General features: G+C 39.3%; 1 protein-coding gene across 7 annotated transcripts in view; it reads left to right on the plus strand.

Moving 5' to 3' along the window:
- The window catches only part of LOC115222874, a 200,771-nt gene that overhangs the window by 36,119 nt on the left and 140,166 nt on the right, over positions 1 to 24,486 (plus strand). For all 7 annotated transcript variants that reach the window (XM_029793246.2, XM_029793247.2, XM_036511955.1 and 4 more), the window contains exons 2-5: positions 5,723 to 5,886; positions 8,540 to 8,769; positions 18,550 to 18,682; positions 22,575 to 22,694. In XM_029793246.2, coding sequence (XP_029649106.1) covers positions 5,723 to 5,886; positions 8,540 to 8,769; positions 18,550 to 18,682; positions 22,575 to 22,694 — 647 coding nt within the window. The remainder of the gene's footprint in view (positions 1 to 5,722; positions 5,887 to 8,539; positions 8,770 to 18,549; positions 18,683 to 22,574; positions 22,695 to 24,486) is intronic.

Consider the following 24,486-nt stretch of genomic DNA (forward strand, 5'->3'; position numbering starts at 1 on the left):
TTTACTTCACGTTACTCCAGTTCACTCAGCTGGTAAAAAATGAGTGTCACTATCTCACACACTGTTCATTCATTTCCAGTAGTCAACAAAAACCTGTCTGATTGTGTGTGTGGGGGGGAAACTTTGCTTGGAAACTGGTGAGGGTTGGTGACAGCCAAGGCATCAAGCTATAGGAAATTTGCCCAGATAAACTCCATCAAACCCATACCAGCATGATTAAGGGTACAGTACAATGATTATTATTTCTTGCTGTTCTTGTTCTACCATGACTAAGAGCTATGCACCCGAAATATCGATGTGTCACTTTGCATACTACTGCTGCTGCTGTTACTACTACTACTATTACTACCACCACCACTACTACTACCACTACTACTACTACTACTACTAATAATAATAATAATAATAATAATAATAATAATATATTGATGAATATGATTAAATCTGCATTGTTGGCAACTTCTCACATGCTTCTAAATATGGTTTCAAAAAAATAGAACTGTATACAAATGTCTGTTTGTGTGTGAATGTGTATATGTGCATGGGTGTGTGGAAGTGTATGTATGCATTTTTGTGCACCTGTGCGTGCATATGAGTGAATGTGTGTGTGTGTATATATGTGAGTGTGAATGTGTATATATCTATTTATCTCAAGCAGCAAGATTATAGAATTGCCATTGAAGATTACCCAGCCACTTATGGTAGGTGGGGTAAGGCCATTATCAACCACATCAGATATTACCTCCTTTTGTCACGGGGGGGGGGAGGGAGGGGGAGATTACTTGCATGAATAATCGGAATTTTTACAATGACAAAGCAGTTGCAGTGTTGTTGTTGTTGTGAGACAAACTCCATTCTGTTATTGTTATTTCATTCGTTTCATTCATTGAACTGTTGTCACTTTGTTAAGCCTAACCTCAAGTAACCAATGGTTGCTCTCAAATCAGTCACTTCCTGCTTTCAAGCTGAAAGGACGTGTTCCCTTGCGCTGCTACTACAACATCCTCGTCTTGCCAAACAAAAGTCCTTTTCGTTTTGCTTTTCTCGTTTGTTTTCTTGTCTTTTGATTTCTCGTTTTGTATTTTCTTTTTATTTCTCGTTTTGTATTTTCTTGGCACATAAAATCACACACTACACTCTCAGAGTGGTTGGCGTTAGGAAGGGCATCCAGCTGTAGAAACACTGCCAGATCTGACTGGCCTGATGCAGCCTTCTGGCTCCCCAGACCCCAGTTGAACCGTCCAACCCATGCTAGCATGGAAGGCGGACGTTAAATGATGATGTGTATCTTTATCTTGTATTTTATTTTGCATTTGTATCGTTTTTACGTCCTGTTTTTGTCACATGTTTTTCTTGTCTGTTTTTGCCCCTATGCGAGGCAATTTTATTTTAATTCTCTCGCAATGAAGGACTAGTTGACGAGTCGTGTCCTGTTTTATCCTTCGAAACACGCTTGAGTTAGCTAGAGACAGCTGATGAACTGGGGATTTTTCCTGTGTGGTTTGTCCTGTACCTTGTTTTTCTGTTGTAAAAAATAATGTTTTTCCTGTTTCTGTTTCGTCTCTGTTTTTTTGTTGTAAAAATATGGCTTGTCCGTTTTCGTTTTTCGTTGAGTTCTACGTCTAGTTGCAGTGTCCTGTACTCACGTATATATATTTATATATGCATGTATATATACATGTAGGTATTGTCTGACAGCGCGTTCTCGTCAGGGTCGATTCGATTCGTCGTTTCGTCCCACTTCCCTTCCTCCCAGTTTTGTTATATATATATATATATATATATATTTAACTTACGTGTAATCACAGGGATATGAGTTCAAGTGTCATGGTTGGCTGGTAACAATTTTTTCTGCCATATATGGATAGTTTATCCTGTTCATGCTATTGTATTAGCATTATCATGCGTTTGAGAAATTATTTCTGTATATTTCTGTATATATATATATATATATATATATATATATATATATATATATATATATATATATATACTGTCCAGCTACCTTGTTTTTAAAACTTATAGTGCATGAACAGAGCTTGAAAGATTGCTTTAAGATACAAGATGTATTTTATAAGTGTGCCTGTTCAAGTATTGTAATAGCATGAAACTATTGGTAGCTCTTCCACTTGTGTAATTTGATATATGCAAGTGAGTGGACAGACGAAAGAAAAGGGCACTCAACACATTCACTAGGAGTTACATGTATTGTTTAAAATGATTTGATTCAGTTCCGTGCAATTTTACAGGCTCCTGACGGGAGCCCGATTCCTTCAGGCTTCTGGAATGCCAAATATATAAAGTTTTAAAAATTGAACAGAAGCACAACAAAATAAACAGAAAATTCACACACAAGACATGGATGCAGTCTTTCCTCATCAGTTATTGTCCACTTGCTCCCAAGTGCCACTGGTGACAATTAACCCAGTACAACCTGTCACATGATTGGGTTGTCAGTGACTAAACTTGTAACCTCACTGAAGCTGCTTGGTGGGGGTTACTGGTTTACTGGATTTATCGGACAAGCTGTGGGACAGGAGGATTTATTGGACAACCTGTGGGACAGGAGGATTTATCGGACAACCTGTGGGACAGGAGGATTTATCGGACAACCTGTGGGGCAGGAGGATTTATTGGACAACCTGTGGGACAGGAAACCCTATCAAAGGGTGGAGGAATTCAAGAAAGTCAACGACCACCCAATAATTGTGTGCATGTGTGAGCGTGTGTGTGTGTGTATTCTAGGCAGATATGCTCCAGGGTGTAGAAATACTCAAGTTGGTGTTTGAGGGCACAATAAACCCAATGTGAATGAGTTACCCCAGTTCTTTATCAATGCATCCCTCTAACACATCGTTTCTCAACTGGGGTTCCCCAGAAGGTTCCTAGGGGTTCCACAAGAAAGCGTGAGATAAGCTAATGCTAATTTCATGATTATAATATTACTGTACATGCACATTTATATGTGCATATACATATATTATATATATATAGGCGCAGAAGTGGCTGTAAGTAGTGGTAAGTAGCTCGTTTACCAACCACATGGTTCTGGGTTCAGTCCCACTGTGTGGCACCTTGGGCGAGTGTCTTCTACTATAGCCTCGGGCCGACCAAAGCCTTGTGAGTGGATTTGGTAGACGGAAACTGAAAGAAGCCCGTCGTATATATGTGTATATATGTATGTGCATGTATGTTTGTGTGTCTGTGTTTGTCCCCCTAGCATTGCTTGACAACCGATGCTAGTGTTTTTATGTCCCCGTCACTTAGCGATTCGGCAAAAGAGACCGATAGAATAAGTACTGGGTTTACAAAGAATAAGTCCTGGGGTCGAGTTGCTCGATTAAAGGTGGTGCTCCAGCATGGCCGCAGTCAAAATGACTGAAACAGTAAAAAAAAAAAATATATATATATATGATATTTACCATGTAAACTACGATGAAAACATTATGAGAAAGATATGGTGTATAATTTTTTTGTGTGGGTGTTCCTTGAGACATGTAATTTATTTTAAGGGTTATGTGAGGGATAAAAAGGTTGAGAAATTCCCCAGACTGTAGCCCCACTTCATTATTATGTGTGAGGTGCAGTCAAGTGAGAGACCAACAAAACTCCTTGTAACACCAAAGATGTACTGAAGGCAAGGATTATGGCAGCATTCACCAACTTAAATAAAGAGACCGTCCAGAAGAGTTGCAGGAGATTCTGAAGTTGTTTGGAGGCCATGGTTGAAGCCAATGGCGATTTTATTGAATAAATTTACTCTTTAGTATCTCAAGATATTTTTATGTAATTTTGGTAAATATATCTGTTAAAATGAGATGTCAGTGTTATTTTCATTTTTGTGTAATTTAGATAACAGTTTATTCACTGCACCCTGTATATATACATAAATACAAACACATAAGCGCACACACATTAATACATACAGATGCATAAATACATACACACACACACACGCTTGTGTGTAAGTATGTGTACTTGTTTCTGTGTGTGTGTGTGTGTACGTGTACTCATTGACCAAGAGTCAAAACTATGTTCCTAATGCAACCAAAATCTTTCTCAAATCTGTTAAGGTTGTCCCAGTCCAGTTTATTTGATGACCTTTTCAGCTTTGACCTTTCACATGTCTCTACTTCCTTCCAGCGAACCCCTTCCCCCACCAGCCATCCCACTCTCACCCCAGCATCTTTCCATGTTTGCAAGGAACCAAAATGATAGAACTAACCTTCTTTCTTGATCTTTCTTTACAAATTTCCCAAATCCTTTTATTTACTCTTTTTCTTTGTTTCTCTCTGTTTTTGTCTTTGTTCTTTTTTTTTATCTTTTTCTTTCCTGCTTTCTATTTCTTTTGCTCTTTCTACTTTCTCTTTTATTCTTTATCCACTCACCCCCATCTCTCTCTCTCTCATTTCACTTCCCCTGACACAAAAAAGATTTTCCTGTGCATAAAAAATATATTATGGGCGCAGTAGTTTATAGAATCGGTGGAGCATTGGATAAAATGCCTTGTGGTCTGCTACTCTAGGCCGATGAAGGACAATGATCCTGAAACACGTGTCCCTAGATGCAGCTCCGGCGGCCGGGGGTGTTTGTCTCCCCTTCGTAAATGTATATAAGGACACAGGGAAAAATGTGTCAAAGCCATCAGGAGGCGTCGATGCTTCCTAGGGCTATACAGCGGTGGTGTACCCCCCTACTGTCATGCTCGTGTTAGATTGACAGTATACAACCATTCTATCGCCTCACCACCGTACATGTCTCTACAAGAGATTTAGAAATTTAGTATTTCTTATGGTATTTATTCTGGTTTTTTTATATTCCAAGTTCTGAGGTCAGTTTTACCTTTCATCTTTTCAACACTGATACATTTAAGAACCAATCAAGAACTCTTCCTTCCAAATCTGCTGGTCTTGTGCCAAAAGCAGAGAACTACTATTATTATTATTATTTATTATTATTATTATTATTATTATTATTATTATTATGAGCTGGCAGAATCGTTAGGATGCTGGACATAATGTTTATTATATTTTTCTGGCATTTATCATTCATCATCATCATCATCGTTTAACGTCCGCCTTCCATGCTAGCATGGGTTGGACGATTTTGACTGAGGGCTGGCGAACCAGACAGCCACACCAGGCTCCAATCTTGATCTGGCAGAGTTTCTGCAGCTGGATGCCCTTCCTAATGCCAACCACTCCGATGGTCTAGTGGTTGCTTTTTACGTTGATTCTTTGTTCAAATTCTGCCGAGGTCAATTTTGCCTTTCACCTTTTCAGGGTTGATGAGATAAGTACCAGTTGAGCAATGGGATTGATATAATCCCCTGAAATTGCTGGCCTTTTGCCAAAATTTGAAATCATCATTATCATATAGTGGGCAAAATACTTGGTGGCACTTTGTCTGTCTTTGCGATCTGAGTTCAAATTCTGCCAAGGTTGACTTTACCTTTCATCGTTTCGAAGTCGATAAATTAAGTACCAGTTGCATACTGGGGTTGATTTAAGTGACTTAATCCCTGCCCCTAAATTTCAGGACTTGTGCCTTTAGTAGAAAGGATTATTATTATCATTATTGAGTTTCCATGTTTCAGATTCCAACTCGTATTTGGATCGATTGGTGCTATTGACTAATGCCCCTCCCTTCAAAATTGCTAGCTTCATTCCGAAATTGGAAACCATTATTTTAATGAATTCCTTCCTTTACCATTTGTTTTCAGGTCTGGATGATGTTGTTCTACCATATGTCCAGTATTTCTTAAACAGTGGCATTGATGGTAAGAAGTTGTTTATGATGTCCAATTTTGACCTGGAGAAACTCAACGTCACCAAGATTGGTCACCAAGAACTGATCCTAGAATCTATTGGATTATTGTTAACATTGGTAAGTTGTTTATCATTATTATTATTATAATTATTGAAGATGTTGTTCAGTATCTAATATTGTGATGTTGTAGATTGAAGATATTGTGTGTACCGGAGTGGGGGGTGGGGTGGTGTTGTACTGTCTGTCAAGTCACAACAAGGACCTCAGACTGACAGTACTTTACACAATATGTAGGGTATTTCTAAAGCGTCCCCAGATGTTTCTTCAAGTTGGTTGGTATTGAACCCAGGCGGCGAGCTGGCAGAAATGCTAGCACACCGGGCGAAATGTGTAGCCATATTTCATCTGCTGTTATGTTCTGAGTTCAAATTCCAAAAAAAAGGAGGGTCTCAAAGTGCAGAATCGCAAACATTTACCCACCTACTCTGATTTAAGGGGTCAGTGTAACAGAAAGATAAACACATCTGTCACCAAAACACACAAATCAACGTGGGCTCGAGTTTACATTGGCGTCTGACCCTGACCTGCTAGAAATAGCAACCAAATCACATCCTCACTGTCCTTGGAAGCGTAGTGGATGATATAGACCTACACAAGGCGGCGAGCTGGCAGAAACGTTAGCACACCGGGCGAAATGCGTAAGCTGTATTTCGTCTGCCGTTATGTTCTGAGTTCAAATTCCGCCGAGGTTGACTTTGCCTTTCATCCTTTCGGGGCCTAAAAAATGATGTACCAGTTACGCACTGGGGTCGATGTAATCGACTTAATCCGTTTGTCTGTCCTTGTTTGTCCTCTCTGTGTTTAGCCCCTTGTGGGTAGTAAAGAAATAGGTATTGAACCCAATGCACCAATAACAATAGGAACAACCTTTATCTTTGACTCTTGCAGCTGCTTCACCTTGGAGATCTCAATTCTCAGGTCTCCATATTTGTTGACATTTTCTTTCATGATGTGTTGATCCCCCGGCACTGCCACGTCGATTATAAGGGACTCTTGTTTGTCCTTCCTAAAGGTTACTATATCCGGCCTTTGGTGTCCTAACACCTTGTCTGTCTGTCTGGAAGTCAAAGTCCCAGAGGATCTTTTCCTTCCTGTTTTCGTCCATTACCTTTTCTGTTTCTTTATTTCCCACAAGGGGCTAAACATAGAGGGGACTGACAAACGGACTGAGTCGATTACAGCGACCCCAGTGCGTAACTGGTACTTAATTTATCGACCCCCGAAAGGATGAAAGGCAAAGTCGACCTCGGTGGAATTTGAACTCAGAACGTAACGGCAGACGAAATACGGCTACGCATTTCGCCCGGCCTGGTAACGGTTCTGCCAGCTCCTCACCTTTACTGGAGCAACGTGAAATGAAGTGTTTTGCTCAAGAACACAACGCATCACCCGATCCAGGATTCGAAACCACAACCTTACGATCATGATGTGGACAGCATAACCACTAAGCCACGTGCCCCCACTACCTTTACCTTTTTTGGTGTATGTTGGTACCAAACACCTGTTACCTCATGTCCATACTTCTCACATGTGGAGGCGCAATGGCCCCGTGGTTAGGGCAAGCGGACTCGCGGTCATAGGATTGCGGTTTCGATTCCCAGACCGGGCGTTGTGAGTGTTTATTGAGCGAAAACACCTAAAAGCTCCACGAGGCCCCGGCAGGAGATGGTGGTGATCCCTGCTGTAGTCTTTCACCACAACTTTCTCTCACTCTTACTTCCTGTTTCTGTTGTACCTGTATTTCAAGGGGCTGGCCTTGTCACTCTCTGTGTCATGCTGAATATCCCCGAGAACTACGTTAAGGGTACACGTGTTTGTGGAGTGCTCAGCCACGTACACTTTAATTTTACGAGCAGGCTGTTCCATTGATCGGATCAATCGGAACCCTCGTTGTCATAACCGACGGAGTGCTTCCATCCACTTCTCACATAATAGCCAGTGCAGATTCTGGGCCACCTTGTTGCATCTGCGCTTGTACACTTTCTGCGCAAGACTTAATATTATTGTGCTGAGCTGGCAGGACTAAACCAGGAACTTTACCACACTGCACCTTATCTTACTAACATTTCTTCCGTCTCTTGGTCTTGAGCTCAAATGCCATCTAGGTCGGCTCTATTATTCATTTTTTGTGTGTTATTAAAATACCAGTCAAGTATGGGGGTGGGGGGATGTTATCAATTAACCTTCTCCCCCCTAAAATTGCTGGCCTTGTACCAAAATTCGAAACTATTGTTATTATCAGAATTTAGTAATGGTAAATGCCTTATATTTAGTTATACCCCCAGGTATGTGTGTGTGTGTGCATATTTGTGTATGTTTATATTCATGTGTATGTGAATACACATCACTTTGTGTATGTGTGTGTATATTTGTGTATGTTTATATTTGTGTGTGTGGATGCACATTTGTTTTGTGTATGTGTGTGTATTTGTGTATGTTTATATTGGTGTATGTGAATACACATTCACTTTGTGTGTGTGTTTGTATGTTTATATTCATTTTGTGTGTGTGTGTTATTTGCTTTGTGTATAAATGTGTACCCTGGTTTTTAGAACAGGTAGACCCTATCACACGATAAGAGTCACTTAAAAGAGTTGGCATCAGGAGAGGCATTTATGTATAAAACACTGCTACAAAAAAATCCCTTCCAACCATGCCAACATTGAAAAATGGGTGTAAAAGAAATGTCATTTTTTTTCCATTTTTGCAGCGGTATGGATTTGAATCTGAAAACCTGCAGTCTTTGGCGCTTCAGCTGAGCGTGAAGGCTCGGTGTTTGGTTGCTGTGTTAAACAAACAATTAGCTGAAGAAGCAACAAACAAGAGCCATGTTTCTTCCAACAGACGTGATTCCTCAAAACAAACCATTTCTGTACCGATTCTCTCTGCAGTCTGTGATATTATCAGTTCTCTGAAACCAATTGTGACCTGGCTTGACCGGTGAGTGCCTTTTTTTTTATTAACCTTTGGCCATTAATTCTTAACCCCTTAGCCTTTTTCCTACCAAACTGCCTCTGGTTCTATTGTTTAAACTTTCTGAAATTTCATAATAATCATATTCCAAACTCCAACTTAATAATCACAAAGATATTTTATTTAATTCTTCTTTATTTCCAAAACTAATTGAAACAAAGCCAGTGTCTTTCAACTGAAATATGGTAAAGAGAAAGTGAAAGTGATCAAAAAACTTGATATCAAAATTTTATGCTAATTTATGTTTTAAATATCAGCTTAATAATGACAGTTACTTTACTAGATTCCTCATTATTCTCAAAATTAATTGAAAGAAAGATGGTTTATTTCAACAGAAATATCATCACAAAATGGCTAAGTGATTGTTTGAAATACTGGGTAAAATCTTTCTTAAATCTTTTGTGACCAACCTGTTTGAAACTGGTTCAGTTATAATGACTTTCTGTTTTAAAGTAACCTATATTAAAACTGTCCTTCAAAATTCCATGTTCCTTCATGATCCAAACACCAGCTTAATAATGACAATTATTTTACTAAATTCTTCATCTCAACAGAAATATGTTAACAAAGAATTTGATAAAATAACATTGTCATTATGAAGTTGGTGTTTGGAATATAAATTAACATGGAATTTTGATGGAATGTTTTAATGTTGATTATTTTAGAAGAGGAAGCTTATATCATAAAACCAGGGGTAGTCTCAGGCTGGTTGGCATCGGAGGGGTTAATTAATTAGGAGTTAATTAAATGGGATTTTCATTTATTTGGCTGATACTTATTTCATCAAACCAGAGAAGAGAATTGACTTTGGCAATTTTCATGCTACTCTATTTAGAGGTGTCGAGAAGAGCAGGCATGGGGAGTTTGCAGGACATGGTGAGTAAGTAGATATGGCTTACTGACCATGTGCTTCGATTACTGTGGGAGAGACATGCTACCATCGTGATAGTGGATACTAGGAGGAGGAATGAAACCGAGAGGAAGACCAAGGAAGATGTGGTGCAGTATGTTCTGGAATGATGTGATAGAGGTAGGAGTTGGCTTTGAGTGGATCCAGGAGGAAGATGAGCAATTAGGGGGTCTGGAGAAGGCTCATTGCTTGTTGTTCTGAAAGCACTGGAGGAGCTAAGAGAGCTATTTAGAAAAGTAGAAAGAACATGCTGGGTAGTGTAGTCTTAGATCAGTGCTTTTCAAACTTTTTGCTGGAGCGGAACCCCAAGGAAACATTCCTCTGGCTTGAGGAACCCCTGTGCAATAATTTAATTGTCTTATGCACACATATAGGCGCAGGAGTGGCTGTGTGGTAAGTAGCTTGCTAACCAACCACATGGTTCCGGGTTCAGTCCCACTGCGTGGCATCTTGGGCAGGTGTCTTCTGCTATAGCCCAGAGCCGACCAATGCCTTGTGAGTGGATTTGGTAGACGGAAACTGAAAGAAGCCTGTCGTATATATGTATATACATATGTGTGTGTTTGTGTCTCTGTGTTTGTCCCCCTAGCATTGCTTGACAACCGATGCTGGTGTGTTTACATCCCCGTCACTTAGCGGTTCGGCAAAAAGAGACCGATAGAATAAGTACTGGGCTTACAAAGAATAAGTCCCGGGGTCGATTTGCTCGACTAAAGGCGGTGCTCCAGCATGGCCGCAGTCAAATGACTGAAACAAGTAAAAGAGTAAAAAAAGAGTATATCTGCACAGGAGAATTAAAAATTACTGTCGATTTTAGCATTTTTGTAACTTCTTGCGGAACCCCTGGACTGTACTGGCGGAACCCTAAGGTTCCGCGGAACTCTGGTTGAAAACCATTGTCTTAGATAGATATAGTCCTGTTTGAGGAAAAGAAAAGTAGATGGATAGATAGATAGATAGACAAACAGAAGACAGTCACAGCTAATCTGGTGGTTCTTAGTTGACCTGGGACTTACTGACGGCAATAACAACAATTATTGTTATCATACCACCAGCTGTAGATTAAGCTTCTGTCTGTCATGTTTATAATTTTCCTTTATCACACTGCCACCACCACCACTACCACCACCACCACTACCACCACCACCACTACCACCACCATCATCATAACCACTGCTGTCACTACCATCACCATCATCACGATTGAACAGTTGGATGTCATTTATAATTAATTAGCCGATTGTGAGGAACAGAATCTGTAATTGCTATTAGCCCCCCCCCCCACACACACACTCCATCCATGCATCCTCTGGTATTCTTACTCACCCCCCCACCCCTGTTTCTCTCTCCCTTTTTTATCCCACTTCATCGCTTTCTCCTCTTCCCCCTCAACCACCCCCTGTGTCCCCCCTCCTTGACATAATTTTTCTATCCCAATTATTGATAACTGTGTGAACTGCTGCTATCAGGGTCTGAGGGGCTGGAAGGAGTGGAGGTGAGTGAGAGAGAGCAGTAAACAATTGCTGGGCTGATCTGTAAATATCTAAGGTTGATGTTGTTTAACCCTAGGTCGACCGAGGTGGAAGGAGGCAGGTCTCTGACCAAAAGTGTTCCAGTTACCATGACCAACCATCTGTTTTATGAATATCATTAACTATATTGTCTTAGAATTGTGAGCATTTGATGTTCTAAGTTCAAATTTCGCCAAAGTTGACTTTGCCTTTCATGCTTTTGGGGTTGATAAAATAAGTACCAGTTGAGCACTGGGGTCGATGTAATCGACTCATCCCCTCCCCCCAAATTACTGCCCTTGTGGCAAAATTTGAAATTATTATTATTAACGCCGAGCAAGATGCTTAGCGGTATTTTGTGTCTTTATGTTCTGAGTTCAAATTTCGCTGCGGTCAACTTTGCCTTTCATCCTCATGGGTCGATAAATTAAGTACCACTTGCGTACTGGGGTCGATCTAATCCACTGGCTCCTCCCCCAAAATTTTAGACCTTGTGCCAAGAATGGAAAAAGAAAAAAATTATTAAGGCGCAGGTGTGGCTGTGTGGTATGTAGCTTGCTTACCAACCACATGATTCCAGGTTCAGTCCCACTGTGTGGCACCTTGGAGAAGTGTCTTCTACTATAGCTACAGGCCGACCAGAGCCTTGTGAGTGGATTTGGTAGAAGGAAACTGAAAGAAGCCTGTCGTATATATGTATGTGTGTGTGTGTGTATATGTTTGTGTGTCTGTGTTTGTTCCCCAGCATTGCTTGACAACCGATGGTGTGCTTATGACCCCGTAACTTAGTGGTTCAGCAAAATAGACCAATAGAATAAGTACTAGGCTTACAAAGAATAAGTCCTGGGGCCAGTGTAATAGACTCCAAAAATTCAGGCCTTGTGCCTATAATAGAAAGGATTATTATTAATCAAGGTGATGAACTGGCAGAATCGTTAGCAAGCTGGGCAAAATACTTAGAGGCATTTTGTCCTTCTTTATATTCTATTCCACTGAGATTGACTTTTGCTTTTCATCCTTTTGGGGTCGATAAATTAAGTACCAGTGAAACTCAGGGGGCGATTTAATTGACTAGTCCCCTCCACTCAAATTTCAGGCCTTGTACCTTTAGTAGAAAGGATTATTATTATTATTATTAGGCATTGGGTGCCCCTTGAGAGAGATTTGGCTGCTATTTCTAGCAGATCAACAAGTGCCTGCATAGAGTCTTCTTCAGACTGGCTTTCAAATAATAACTGCACTTTGTAGTAGTAGTGGTGGTGGTGGTGGTGGTGGTTGTGGGAGACATGGTTGGTGAGGCTGATATGTAGATAAATGTTTGGTAGTGGTGGTCAAAGGAAGGAGAGGGAAAAGTAGTTGTTATCGGGGGGGGGGTATGGGGGGAGTTGTAACAACTACAATGATGATGATAACAGTGATGTTTATTTTATTGATGGTGGAGGATGTAATTTTGATAACTCTGTGTGTGTGTGTGTATGTGTGTGTGTGTGTATATCTCGTGTGGCTCAATTATGATTGTATTGTTGTTTAACCCTAGGTCAGACTTGAATGCACAGTTCTCCGTGCCAGTTGTGACCACCCTGTTGTGTCCCTTTCCTTGGCACAGTCCACCCAGAAGGACATTCATTGCATTATTCAACATGTCGTTCTTTCTTAAAGACTGTCAGATTGCAGTTTGAAAGCGAGAGGGACAGAAATTTGGCTGCTATTTCTTGCTACTCACACAACAACGTTGAAACCCTCCCTCCGCCCACCATTCTCTCCCCTTACTCTCTCATTGGCGCTCATTAACTGCATCTTGTTTTGCTCTGGTGAGGTGTGAGCCAACAGGTGTTCTGTTAACTTGCAGTGCTGATAAGGCTTTACATTTCGGTTCTAGGCTTTGTTTCGTTGCTGTCCAGGTTCAATGAAACCCCTCAGCCCTTGTCTACCTTGGGTACAGGTCACTTCAGTGCAAGCATTTGGAGTTTTCTCTTTGCTCATTTTTTCCTCTATTGACATCGATCCTCTTGTTTTATGGTCATGGTACATTGGTACAGGAGTGGCTGTGTGGTAAGGTGTTTGCTTCCCAACTACATGGTTCTGGGTTCAGTCCCACTTCTTGGCATCTTGAACAAGTGTTTCTACTATAACTTCAGGCTGACCAAAGCCTTCTAAGTGGATCTGATTGATGGAAACTGAAAGAAGCCTGTCACATTATATATATATATATATATAATATATATATATATATATATATATATATGTGTGTGTGTGTGTGAGTGTTTGTACCCCACTAATGGTGTTTGTGTGTGTATGTCTCTGTGACTTAACAGGTCAGCAAAAGAGACCAATAGAATAAGCACAGACTTAAATAAAATATATATTGGGATCAATTTGTTCGACTAAAATTCTTCAAGGTAGTGCCCCAGCATGGCCACAGTACAATGACAGTAACAAGCAAAGAATAAAAGCTGATGATGATATATATATATAGGCTTGTGTATGTAGCAGCTGTGATGTTTTTTATTATGTCTAATGTTTACGTCTGGAAATGGTAAAGGTGATACCATCAGCACAGCACAATGCTAAAAATCAGCTCTGAGATGATGAACAGAGACAAGCCATAAATACAAACCAACTCCAACCGACTGCTGAAAGTCAGGCAAATACACAGGCACACACACAGACACACATATACAAGCAAATACACACACATGCACACAGGCACACACAGATATACACAGATTCAAAGCTTCAAAACATTAAGTAATTTAATAACCACTAACCAGAGTCCCAATACAGTTGCCAATGAATTGCTATAAAATACCATTAAAATGCCAATGGTTTAGCCAGTGCTAACCATTTTTATTCAGAATACAAAACCCACAAAGTTCAAGAAAAACTGATAGACCAATGCTGCTGCCACTTGGGAATAGATTTCCATTGTGTTGTTATGTCTTCGCTTTCTCTTGTATCATTCAATTGTTGTTATGTAGAAAAACCCAATTGCGTTGTGGTTTTGTCTTGTTTCAATCATTGGACTGCAGTCATTCCAGGGCAACATCTTCGAACAGTTTTTGGGAGAATAAATCATCTGCAGTGTTTATGGTTGTTTTTTTTCTGAAGTCTGGTACTTATTCTGTTGATCTCTGTTGCTGAACTGCTAAGTTATGGGGGTCGTAAAGAAACTAACATTACTTGTTAAGGAGTGGAGTAAGAAACGCTCTCTCTCATACACACACATACACAGCAGGCTTCCACACAGTTTCCATTTGCCAAATTTGTTCACAAGGCATTGGTTGATCTGGGGAAGACCCTTGCCCAAGGTGCCACTCAGTGGAACTGAACCTGGAACCATGAAGTTGGGAAGCAAGCATCTTAACCATACAGCTGTAATCTTTTTTTTTTTCGTATTTCTCCTGACAAGTTCTTCACAGATTATCAATAGCAATAAGATTTCATTGTCCATCATTGTTTTTTTCCTTCTTTATTTTTTGGGATCTTCAAGGTCCTTACATTTTGGATAATGTACTCGATGGATCAAAAGCCATAATGTCTGACTGCATAGTGCAACTTGTGGGTATAATCTGGTCTTCAACCGTTTGTATCAGTTGCATTTTTATACTTCGTGACTTTTGGCCCCTCCTGTATTACTGCTATGTTTTTTGCAGGTCTTGGCAATAGTATTGGTGCTTCATTAGTTTACTAAAGCTAATAGAAGAAATCAACAATACATTTAACAAAGCACTAATGCTAATTTTTTTTCTTTTTCTTTTTTTTTTTTATTAAATTACCAAAAATCAAGGCATTGGACTGACTGGCAGACTCATGAAAACATTGGAGAAGATGCTCTGTGGTGTTTCTTTTGATTCATTACATTCTCTGTTCAAGCATGGCTTAGTGGTTAGGGCATTCGGCTGACGATTGTAAGGTCGTGAGTTCGATTCCTGGCGATGCGTTGTGTCCTTGAGCAAGACACTTTATTTCACGTTGCTCCAGTCCACTCGGCTGGCAAAAATGAGCTGTACCTGTATTTCAAAGGGCCAGCCTTGTCACACTCTGTGTCACGCTGAATCTCCCTGAGAACTACGTTAAGGGTACAAGTGTCTGTGGATTGCTCAGTCACTTGCACGTTAATTCCACGAGCAAGCTGTTCCGTTGATCGTATCAGCTGGGACCCTCGTCGTCGTAACCGACGGAGTGCTCCTACTGTTCAAACTCCACCAAAGTTGGCTTTGCCTTTCATCCTTTCAGGAGCAATAAAATAAGTACCAGTAATGGTAACCAACTTGTCTCTTTCCATCAAAATTCCTGGCCTTGTGTCAACCTCAGAAAGAATTATATTACCAAAAGTTTTAAAACTTTGTACTGTGGCCTTTTCTTTTCAGCAGTCTGGGGTTGTGTTGTAAATTTTGTGACTCATGTACATAATCTCTGTGTTTAATTCTTGGCATTGTCTTGTACAGCTGTTGCACTATTTTGTACACTTGCACCATTTTTCTCTTGACGTAAACTTTGAGATAAGAAAGGAAAAAAAAAGGATATGAATTCTGTTTACACTAAAGATGTAAATAAATACATGTACTTAGATGGAGTCAGCGAATGTCTTCACGGAAATTTAATGTTTGGGGTGAGAAAAACCCTGCTTTCTACAGCATAGAACATGGTGAATTTTAAATGATGATGATGATGATGGTGTAGGTAGTGGTGGTGGTGTATGTGTGTTCTCTGTTCTTATATGGGAGTGTATAAGTTCTTGTGTTTTTCTGTGTCTCTGTGTTTATGTGTGTACATTTTCTTGCAAGTGTGCGTGTGTTCTTGTGTGTGTGTGTGAGCACATGTGCGTGTGCATGTGTTCTTGTGTGTGTGCGTGTGTTCTTGTGTGTGTGCTTGTGTGATGCACATATGCTTGTGTTCTTGTGTGTTAATATTTACAGGATGTTAGATTATGTAACATGAAAACACAACTCTACTTTGTTATTTGCCACCTGTGTAAGATTCCAACCACCTCTGAAGATATCTGCCTATAATTGGCAATTGCGCTGCAGGAGGCTAAACAACATTGATCAGGATGGTGGCAGCAGATCTTTGTTGTTCGACAACGAGCATTCAGTTACTCCAACTGAATTAAATCATGAATTAATATATATATTAAAAAAAAAAAATATATATCATCATCATCATCATCATCGTTTAACGTCCGCTTTCCATGCTAGCATGGGTTGGACGGTTCAACTGGGGTCTGGGGAGCTTGAAGGCTGCACCAGGCCAGTCAGATCTGGCAGTGTTTCTACAGCTGGATGCCCTTCCTAACGCCAACCACTCTGAGAGTGTAATGGGTGATTTTATGTGCCACCGACACATAAAAAATCAAAACCATATATATATATATATATATATATATATATGATGACCTGAATAATAATAATAATAATAATAATAATAATAACATTGAAAAATACCATAGGAATGAGAACCCAGGTTTGAAATTTCCCCAAGACACCTGATGAAGGCTGGAGGATATATCAGCCGAAATGTTGTGTTAACAACAAACAAGATGAGGACAAATATCCGTCAAATGTAAATAATGTATATATATATATAATATATATATATATATATATATGATGACCTGAATAATAATAATAATAATAATAATAATAATAATAACATTGAAAAATACCATAGGAATGAGAACCCAGGTTTGAAATTTCCCCAAGACACCTGATGAAGGCTGGAGGATATATCAGCCGAAATGTTGTGTTAACAACAAACAAGATGAGGACAAATATCCGTCAAATGTAAATAATGTATATATATATATATATATATATATTGTTGTGATGTACTTGTTGCCACTTTTATGACGTGGTTCTTGTGAATTACTTTAGTGTTGTGCACTAATCATTGTGTGATATACAATACTGCTGAACAGGATAGACGCTAACTGTCTCCACTTGATGTATTCCCAAATACTCTGCCAACAAACGTAACAAACCCAAAACAACTCTCAAAAAAACTATCACAACTTCTCAACAATTTCCTGCAACTCCACGAATTCACGAACGACATCTTTCGACTTCCTGTGATTTTTCATCTCTCTGTCAAGCATGCTGCTACTTATACGAGTATTGGCTAGTCCATTCTCACCATAACACACACATACACATGATAGTTTTTCCACAGAGTTTCCCTTTACCAAATCCACTGACAAGGCTTTGGTCAGCCCAGGGGTTATAAAAGAAGACATTTGAACAAGGTGCGGTACAGTGGGACTGAACTTTTAACCATACAGTTGCAAAATGAGCTTTTTTACTACACAACCACGCCAACACTTGTGTCAGCTTATATATGTTTTCTGTTTTCAAATCATGCTTTTGACCTTAGAACGAAAGCCAGAGGTTATTTGAGAACCAATTTAGCAGTTTCAGAATGTGAATACAGTTATTGAATGATAGAATTTCCTTTGACCTCAACAAGTGGTAGAATTACTTGTAGAATGTTAATAATACTTTCAATGGTTTTAACACGAGTGTCAGAAACACTAGTGGTTGTGGTGGTGGCGGCAGCAGTTGTACTGGTAGTAGTGTTGGTGGTGGTGTTGGTAGTGGTGGTCATAGGCGGCGAGCTGGCAGAAACGTTAGCACACCGGGCGAAATGCTTAACGGTATTTCGTCTGCCGTAACGTTGTGAGTTTAAATTCCGCCGAGGTTGACTTTGCCTTTTGTCCTTTCGGGGTCGATAAATTAAGTACCAGTTACGCACTGGGGTCAATGTAATTGATTTAATACCTATGTCTGTCCTTGTTTGTCCCCTCTATGTTTAGCCCCTTGTGGGTAATAAAGAAATAGGTATTTCGTCTGCCGTAAGGTTGTGAGTTCAAATTCCGCCGAGGTCGACTTTGCCTTTCATCCTTTCGGGGTCGATAAATTAAGTACCAGTTACGCACTGGGATCAATGTAATCGACTTAATACCTATGTCTGTCCTTGTTTGTCCCTTTTGTGTTTAGCCCCTTGTGGGTAATAAAGAAATAGGTAGTGGTGGTCATAGATCTCAATTGTTTGCTGACAAGGATTCAGTTGTCTAATCAACTAAATTCCCTGAATTGACTTATTTTAGATTCTTAAATGGGATGGTCAAAACTGGAACATCTTTGATCACAGATCTACTGAATTGGGTTTAACCTGGTACCAAGCAAGAACAAAAACAGCTTAATTGGTCGAACAATTATGTACTTAGTAGCCCTGCACTACCACTGCATACATTTTTATTACAAATTTAGCCCACCGCCTAGTTTGTTCCTGTTTATTCAGTTCTTCACTTTTTGTCCTTAATCTTTTCAGGTCTCCATTTGAAGGGATGTGTGACCTACAGATATTTCGCAAGTCAATTGTGAAGTTAGGACTTCAGTTATTGGACATCTCCCTTCCCTGTAAGAATAAACTTCAAGATTATGAAAATACCATGTTGAAATCTGTGAGTATATATCTATATGCATACATGTCTGGGTTATGCTTTTATTCCCATACAGGTTTTTATGGGCTTTTATTCATCAGTCTAGGGCCATGGCGGCATACCACTTTCAAGAGTTTCTAACAATTTGTAATAACCCACCGGTTTAGCAGTCTGTATTGAAGAGACTTCATTAACTGATATATATATATATATATCCACATCCAGTGTATATATATATATATCATCATCATCATCGTTTAACGTTTGCTTTCCATGCTGGCATGGGTTGGACGATTTTTTTTTCAGCCCTCAGTCAAAATTGTCCAACCTATGCCAGCATAGAAAGCGGACGTTAAATGATGATGATGATATAAATATATATACACTGGATGTGGATGGTATTTGAGGATAGATTTATGATTTAAAAAAACATAATAACAGAAAAAAAATTGTATTTTTATAAAAATAACATAAGCATGAAACTAAATAACCAATTTAATAATTTCATCTAATAAAACCATCATAAGCATCAATAACTACCTCTTTGCGGGGTCAAAATTGTGTACAAGCTCAGATTAAGTGGTCCTTCTTCACATCAGACATGATTCGAACAATGGCGGCTTTCAAAAAGTTTTGGTGCTACGGATGTGTTCATTGACATTTTTCTCAATGATGTGTCATACATAATAGTCCAGTAAATTGAGATCTGGAAAATTAGGAGGCCAAATGTTGGGGGTGATGTGTGATCATGCAAATTGTCAGCCATCCTTTCTTTTGTCATTTGAGCTTTGAATGATGGTGCAGAATCTTGTTAAAAGGCTTTCCATTGCATACGTTGTTGATCCAAGAGACCAACAAAACTCCTTGTAACACCAAAGATGAATTGAAGCTAAGGATTATGGCAGCATTCACTAAGTTATACAAGGAGGCTGTCCAGAAGAGTTGCAGGAAATACCAAATTTGTCTGGAAGCCATTCTTGAAGCCAATGGCAATTTTATTGAATAAATTTACTCTTCAGTGGTGAATGTATATGTTAAAATGAGATGTCAGTGTTATTTTCATTTTTGCATAATTTAGGTGACAATATATTCACCATACTATGGTAGTTGATAATTGATTTAGATGTATTTCTCCATTTTCTTATTTTGTATTATTAATTTGTGGTAAAACATTTTACCTTTGCCCATATAATACAGTAAATGAATTAATTGCATCGCAATTCTTAACATTTATGTATTAACTTTGTTGGGTACTTCACTAGCAGTATATTGGATATATGTTATCCCATGGAGGGTTGCATTTACAACCCCTATCTCAATTTGTTCACCATACTACATATATATGTGTGTGTGTCAGGAAGCTCTTGTGTGCTACTGGTAACATGTGAACCAGTAACAACCTGTTGTAGGGTCAAGCTGTTGGTGACTAAGTCAGAAACACTACCAAGCCTGTGGAGTCAGTTGGCTTTTCGACACCCTGTAGGATGGAAAGCAAGACCCACCAAAGTGTGGATGACCTTGAGGGAATCAGCAACCATCCTATTGTGTGATATATATAATGTGTGTGTGTGTGTGTGTGTGTGTGTGTGCACGTGCATGCTTGTGCATGTGTACACACACGAAAATGTCTGGTTTAGCCTACCAGGGTAGATTTGACTCTATTCCAGTGTGAAGGCAACAAACCCAAGAGATGAAGAATTCTAATTGAAAAGCCCGAGTTAAGTATGTGGCAAATATTCACACCAAATTTCTGTTGTCAGCCAAAAGGTGTTGTTGCATCTAAACAAGTCTTCACTATCGAGAAAAAACCCCATCTGCATTGGTGGTCTAACAGGTAGCCTATTGGCTGTTAAATCTTCTCATGTCAAAGCTAACCCCACTATATATATATATATATATATATATATACACAAATATGACTTAAAAGTAGTTTGAGGTATATAAACAAAATTAAACACATGTGTTGTGTATGTGTGTTCGATTTTGTGTGTGTGTGTATGTGTATCTACTACATATGTGGGAAATTCTGTCTGGATGTGTTTGTGGAGTTGTTAGCTAACTCCTCCTACATAGTTTTATCGATTTTGATGAAATATGACACGTGAGTAGAACTCATGTCTGGAAACCACATGGCATACTCAGATTGTTTAAAAAATCGATTAAAGGGCCCTGGAAGGGATCCTTATATATATCTAATGCATTTCATTTTAACAGTCAAGGGAAATAACCCATTTGCCCAGATTTTAACAGCCAAGGGAAATAACCCATTCAATTTTCTTGATTCATTTGGTATAAATCAAATTGAGTGTGCTTATTTCTTAGTATTTGAACCGTTAGTTATTTTCGCAATTTATCCAGTACAACCCTTAAACAAGGAAATAGTATTTTCCTAAACAATAGATCCACTTATTTCGGTTAGTGACTTATTCACGAATATACCAACACTAGTGCTGCTGAGGGTAATATTCTCTGAGAACACACAAAAGCCCTTTTCAGAGTTATTCACTTTGAACTATTATTATTTCATATCTGATTAGCCTGTTATTACGTAACATGCTTCATGATTTTAGTGTGCATACCCTATTAGTATTTCCTCCCAAGTTCTATATACTCTGGGAACACATTAAAGCTCTTTTCGGGGCTACTTTATTTGAATTCTTTCTATCGGGTAACTAATTTCATGTTATTACATAACTGACTTCACAATTTGGGTATTCATAACTTATTGGGAATTCCTAAAAACAAGATCCTGTGTAAGACAGTTCGGTATTCTCTGTAAATGCACAAAAACTGTTTTAAGGGCTACATACTTTGTATTGTTGTTATTGGATTAGCGAAACAATTATGAGAACAGAACCAAGGGATAAGCCCTACTTCCCGGGAATTACTGGGCTACGTCAGCTGGTATATATATATATATATATATATATATTATATATATATATATATATATATATATATATGTATGTACACACACACATATGTATGTATATATGATATCACTAAATCCACAAGTTTTTTTTATTCTCTCTCTATTTATTTTCTTTTATTCCTTTCTGTTGAAGAGCATAGGCTCGAAACATAAAAGACGTTCTCACTTTCCCGAGTGTGAAACTGATATACCTGCTTATTGTTCATTACTCCTGTCTTTATTTTTTATTTTTCTGTAAATTTCAACTAAATATATATTGCTGAACTGCTAAGTAACAGGGATGTAAAAAATTTGCAACATCAGTTGTCAAGCAGTGATGGAAGGAAAACAAAGACACACACACATACACACAATGGGCTTCTTTCAGTTTCCATCTTTCAAATCCACTCACAATGCTTTGGTTGACCTGGGGCCATGGTAGAAGACACTTGCCCAAGGTGCCATGCAGTGGGACTGAACCTAGAACAGTGTGGTTGGGAATTTTTTTCTTTGTTCTGCATAAGCCCAGACTTGGCTGTGTGGTTAAGAAGCTTGCATTGCTTTAATGTGGTTTAGAGTTCAGTCCCACTGCATGGAGCCTTGGGCAAATGTCTTTTACAAAAACTCCTGGGCAATCAGTGCCTTGTGAATGAATTTGGTGGATGGAAACTGGAAGCCCATTGTAACACATATTTATATACGTGTTTATTTATATACTTGTGTTTTTCTCTCACCACTGCTTAACAAATGGTGTTGGTTTGTTTACGTCCCCAGAACTTAAGAAGTACAGCAAAAGATACCACCTTAAAAAAAAAATTAAAACTCTAGTTAATTTGTTCAACGGAAACTCTTCAAGGCAATGCTCCAGTATGGGCATAGTCCAATGATTGAAACAAGAGACATTAAAAGAACCAATGAAAATTTGTTTGAAAGAAAAACTGAGAATCTCTTTCAATTGATTATTGGTTATTGATCACTTATTGACCAATATTGTTGTTTCAGTGTGCATCTCTAGCAACTATTTGTGATGAAATTGTGACTAAGTCAAAAGATCCTTTAGAATTCCAACCAGCTTCCTTGGAACTTGCTACCATTACGAAGAAACCAGATGAAAAAACATTGGTAAGTGCATCAAACCTTGTCTCTTTATTTTGACTAAAAAAATTTTTCTCATTCTATTTCATTATCGTTTTAACCCTTTAGCATTCAATCTGGCTATATCCAGCCAAAATATAATAATAATAATAATGAAATTGTTGTATGCAGTGCTCAGGTGCACCACAACAAAATAAATGTGCCCTTTTAAAGCCTAGCCAGGCTCAATGGGCCCAATTTCCCGGTTTCAATGTCATATGTGTTTCCCAGCTGGACAGGACGCCAGTCCATCATAGCGTTACTCATTTTTGCCTGCTGAGTGGACTGGAGCAACGTGACATGAAGTGCTTTGCTCAAGAACACAATGCATCGCCCGGTTCAGGAATCGAAACCACAATCTTACGATCATGATGCTGACACCCTAACCATTAAGCCACGCGCCTCCACATTTTACCTGTTTTATGTTTACACTGGCCAGATCTGGCCTCTCACACCTATCCTACAATGTCATTCTGAGAAAAATATCTTGAAGTTATTAGATAATGCATATGAGATAACCCAGGATTAATTTGAAATCATTTGAATAAGTAAGGATTAGATTTGACAGAGTAATCTGAATGCGAAAGGGTTAAAGGTCCACTAATCCATGCTTTTAGCAAATGTTGTCTAGGCAATGGGCTGTGAGTACAGGTCAGTGACAAGGTCCAGTGGGTCCAAAATGCATCTGGCATTCTTGCTAGCCATTGCTGGGATGATTTTTTTGTCTTCTCATCATCTTCCCACATCTATTTTCCATGCTGGCATGGGTTAGACAATTTGACAAGAGCTAGCAAGGCAAAGAGCTATATCAAGCTCTTGTGTCTCCTTTGGCATAGTTTCTACTGTTGGATGCCCTTCTTAATGCTAACCACTAATGCCAACCCAGTGCTCTGGGTGCTTTTTCTTGTGACACCAGCACCAGCTGGGTCACTCCAATATAAATTGTGTTTTTAAATGCAGCACATCTTTAAGACGTGTTACATTGGAGGCAACAAATCTCGTCTAGGCATTTTGTTGTGAGTACACATAATCAAGGCCCTACAAAGCCAAAATGCATTGAGTGTACCTGAACTGGTGCCATGTACAAAGCACCCATGTTGGTGCCATGTAAAAAGCACCCAGTCCACTCTGTAATGTGTTTGGCATTAGGAAGGGCATCCAGCCATAGAAACTAAGTAAAAACAGACAATTGGACCCTGGTGCAGCTCCTGTCAAAGTGTCCAACCCTATGCCAACATGGAAAATAGACGTTGAGCAATCGAAAGTGGAGGGAGGAAGGGGTCAGGGGCCACACACTCCAGAACAAAATCAGGATAATGATGGCCAGTCTGAGAAATGAGCTTTGGAAGGTGGAGTGATTGCTGCCGTGAGTGTCGTCGGCCATTCTCCACAGCAATGTTATCACAGTCATGACTGCAGGATGTCTCTCACATATTGACCTGCATACTTAGGTTTTAAATTCTATCAGCATCTTTTGCCAAACCACTAAGTTATGAGGACATAAACACCAGTTGTTAAGCACTGGGACGTTGGTGGTGGTGGTGGAGACACACACAAACAAATGTATACAATGGGCTTCTATACAGTTTCCATTTACTAGTGGAACTGGTTGGCTTGATGTTGTAGTTGCAGATACTTGCCCAAGGTACCACACAGAACACTTTAGTTGCAAAATCTCAGCATAACCATGTAGTTAAGAAGCTTGTTTCCTATCAGTTGGTCCTGGGTTCAATCTCACTGCATGGCAACTTATACTATAGCCTCAGTGCCAACCAAGCCT

This window comes from Octopus sinensis, linkage group LG21, assembly GCF_006345805.1.
Source record: "Octopus sinensis linkage group LG21, ASM634580v1, whole genome shotgun sequence".
Lineage (NCBI taxonomy): Eukaryota > Metazoa > Mollusca > Cephalopoda > Octopoda > Octopodidae > Octopus > Octopus sinensis.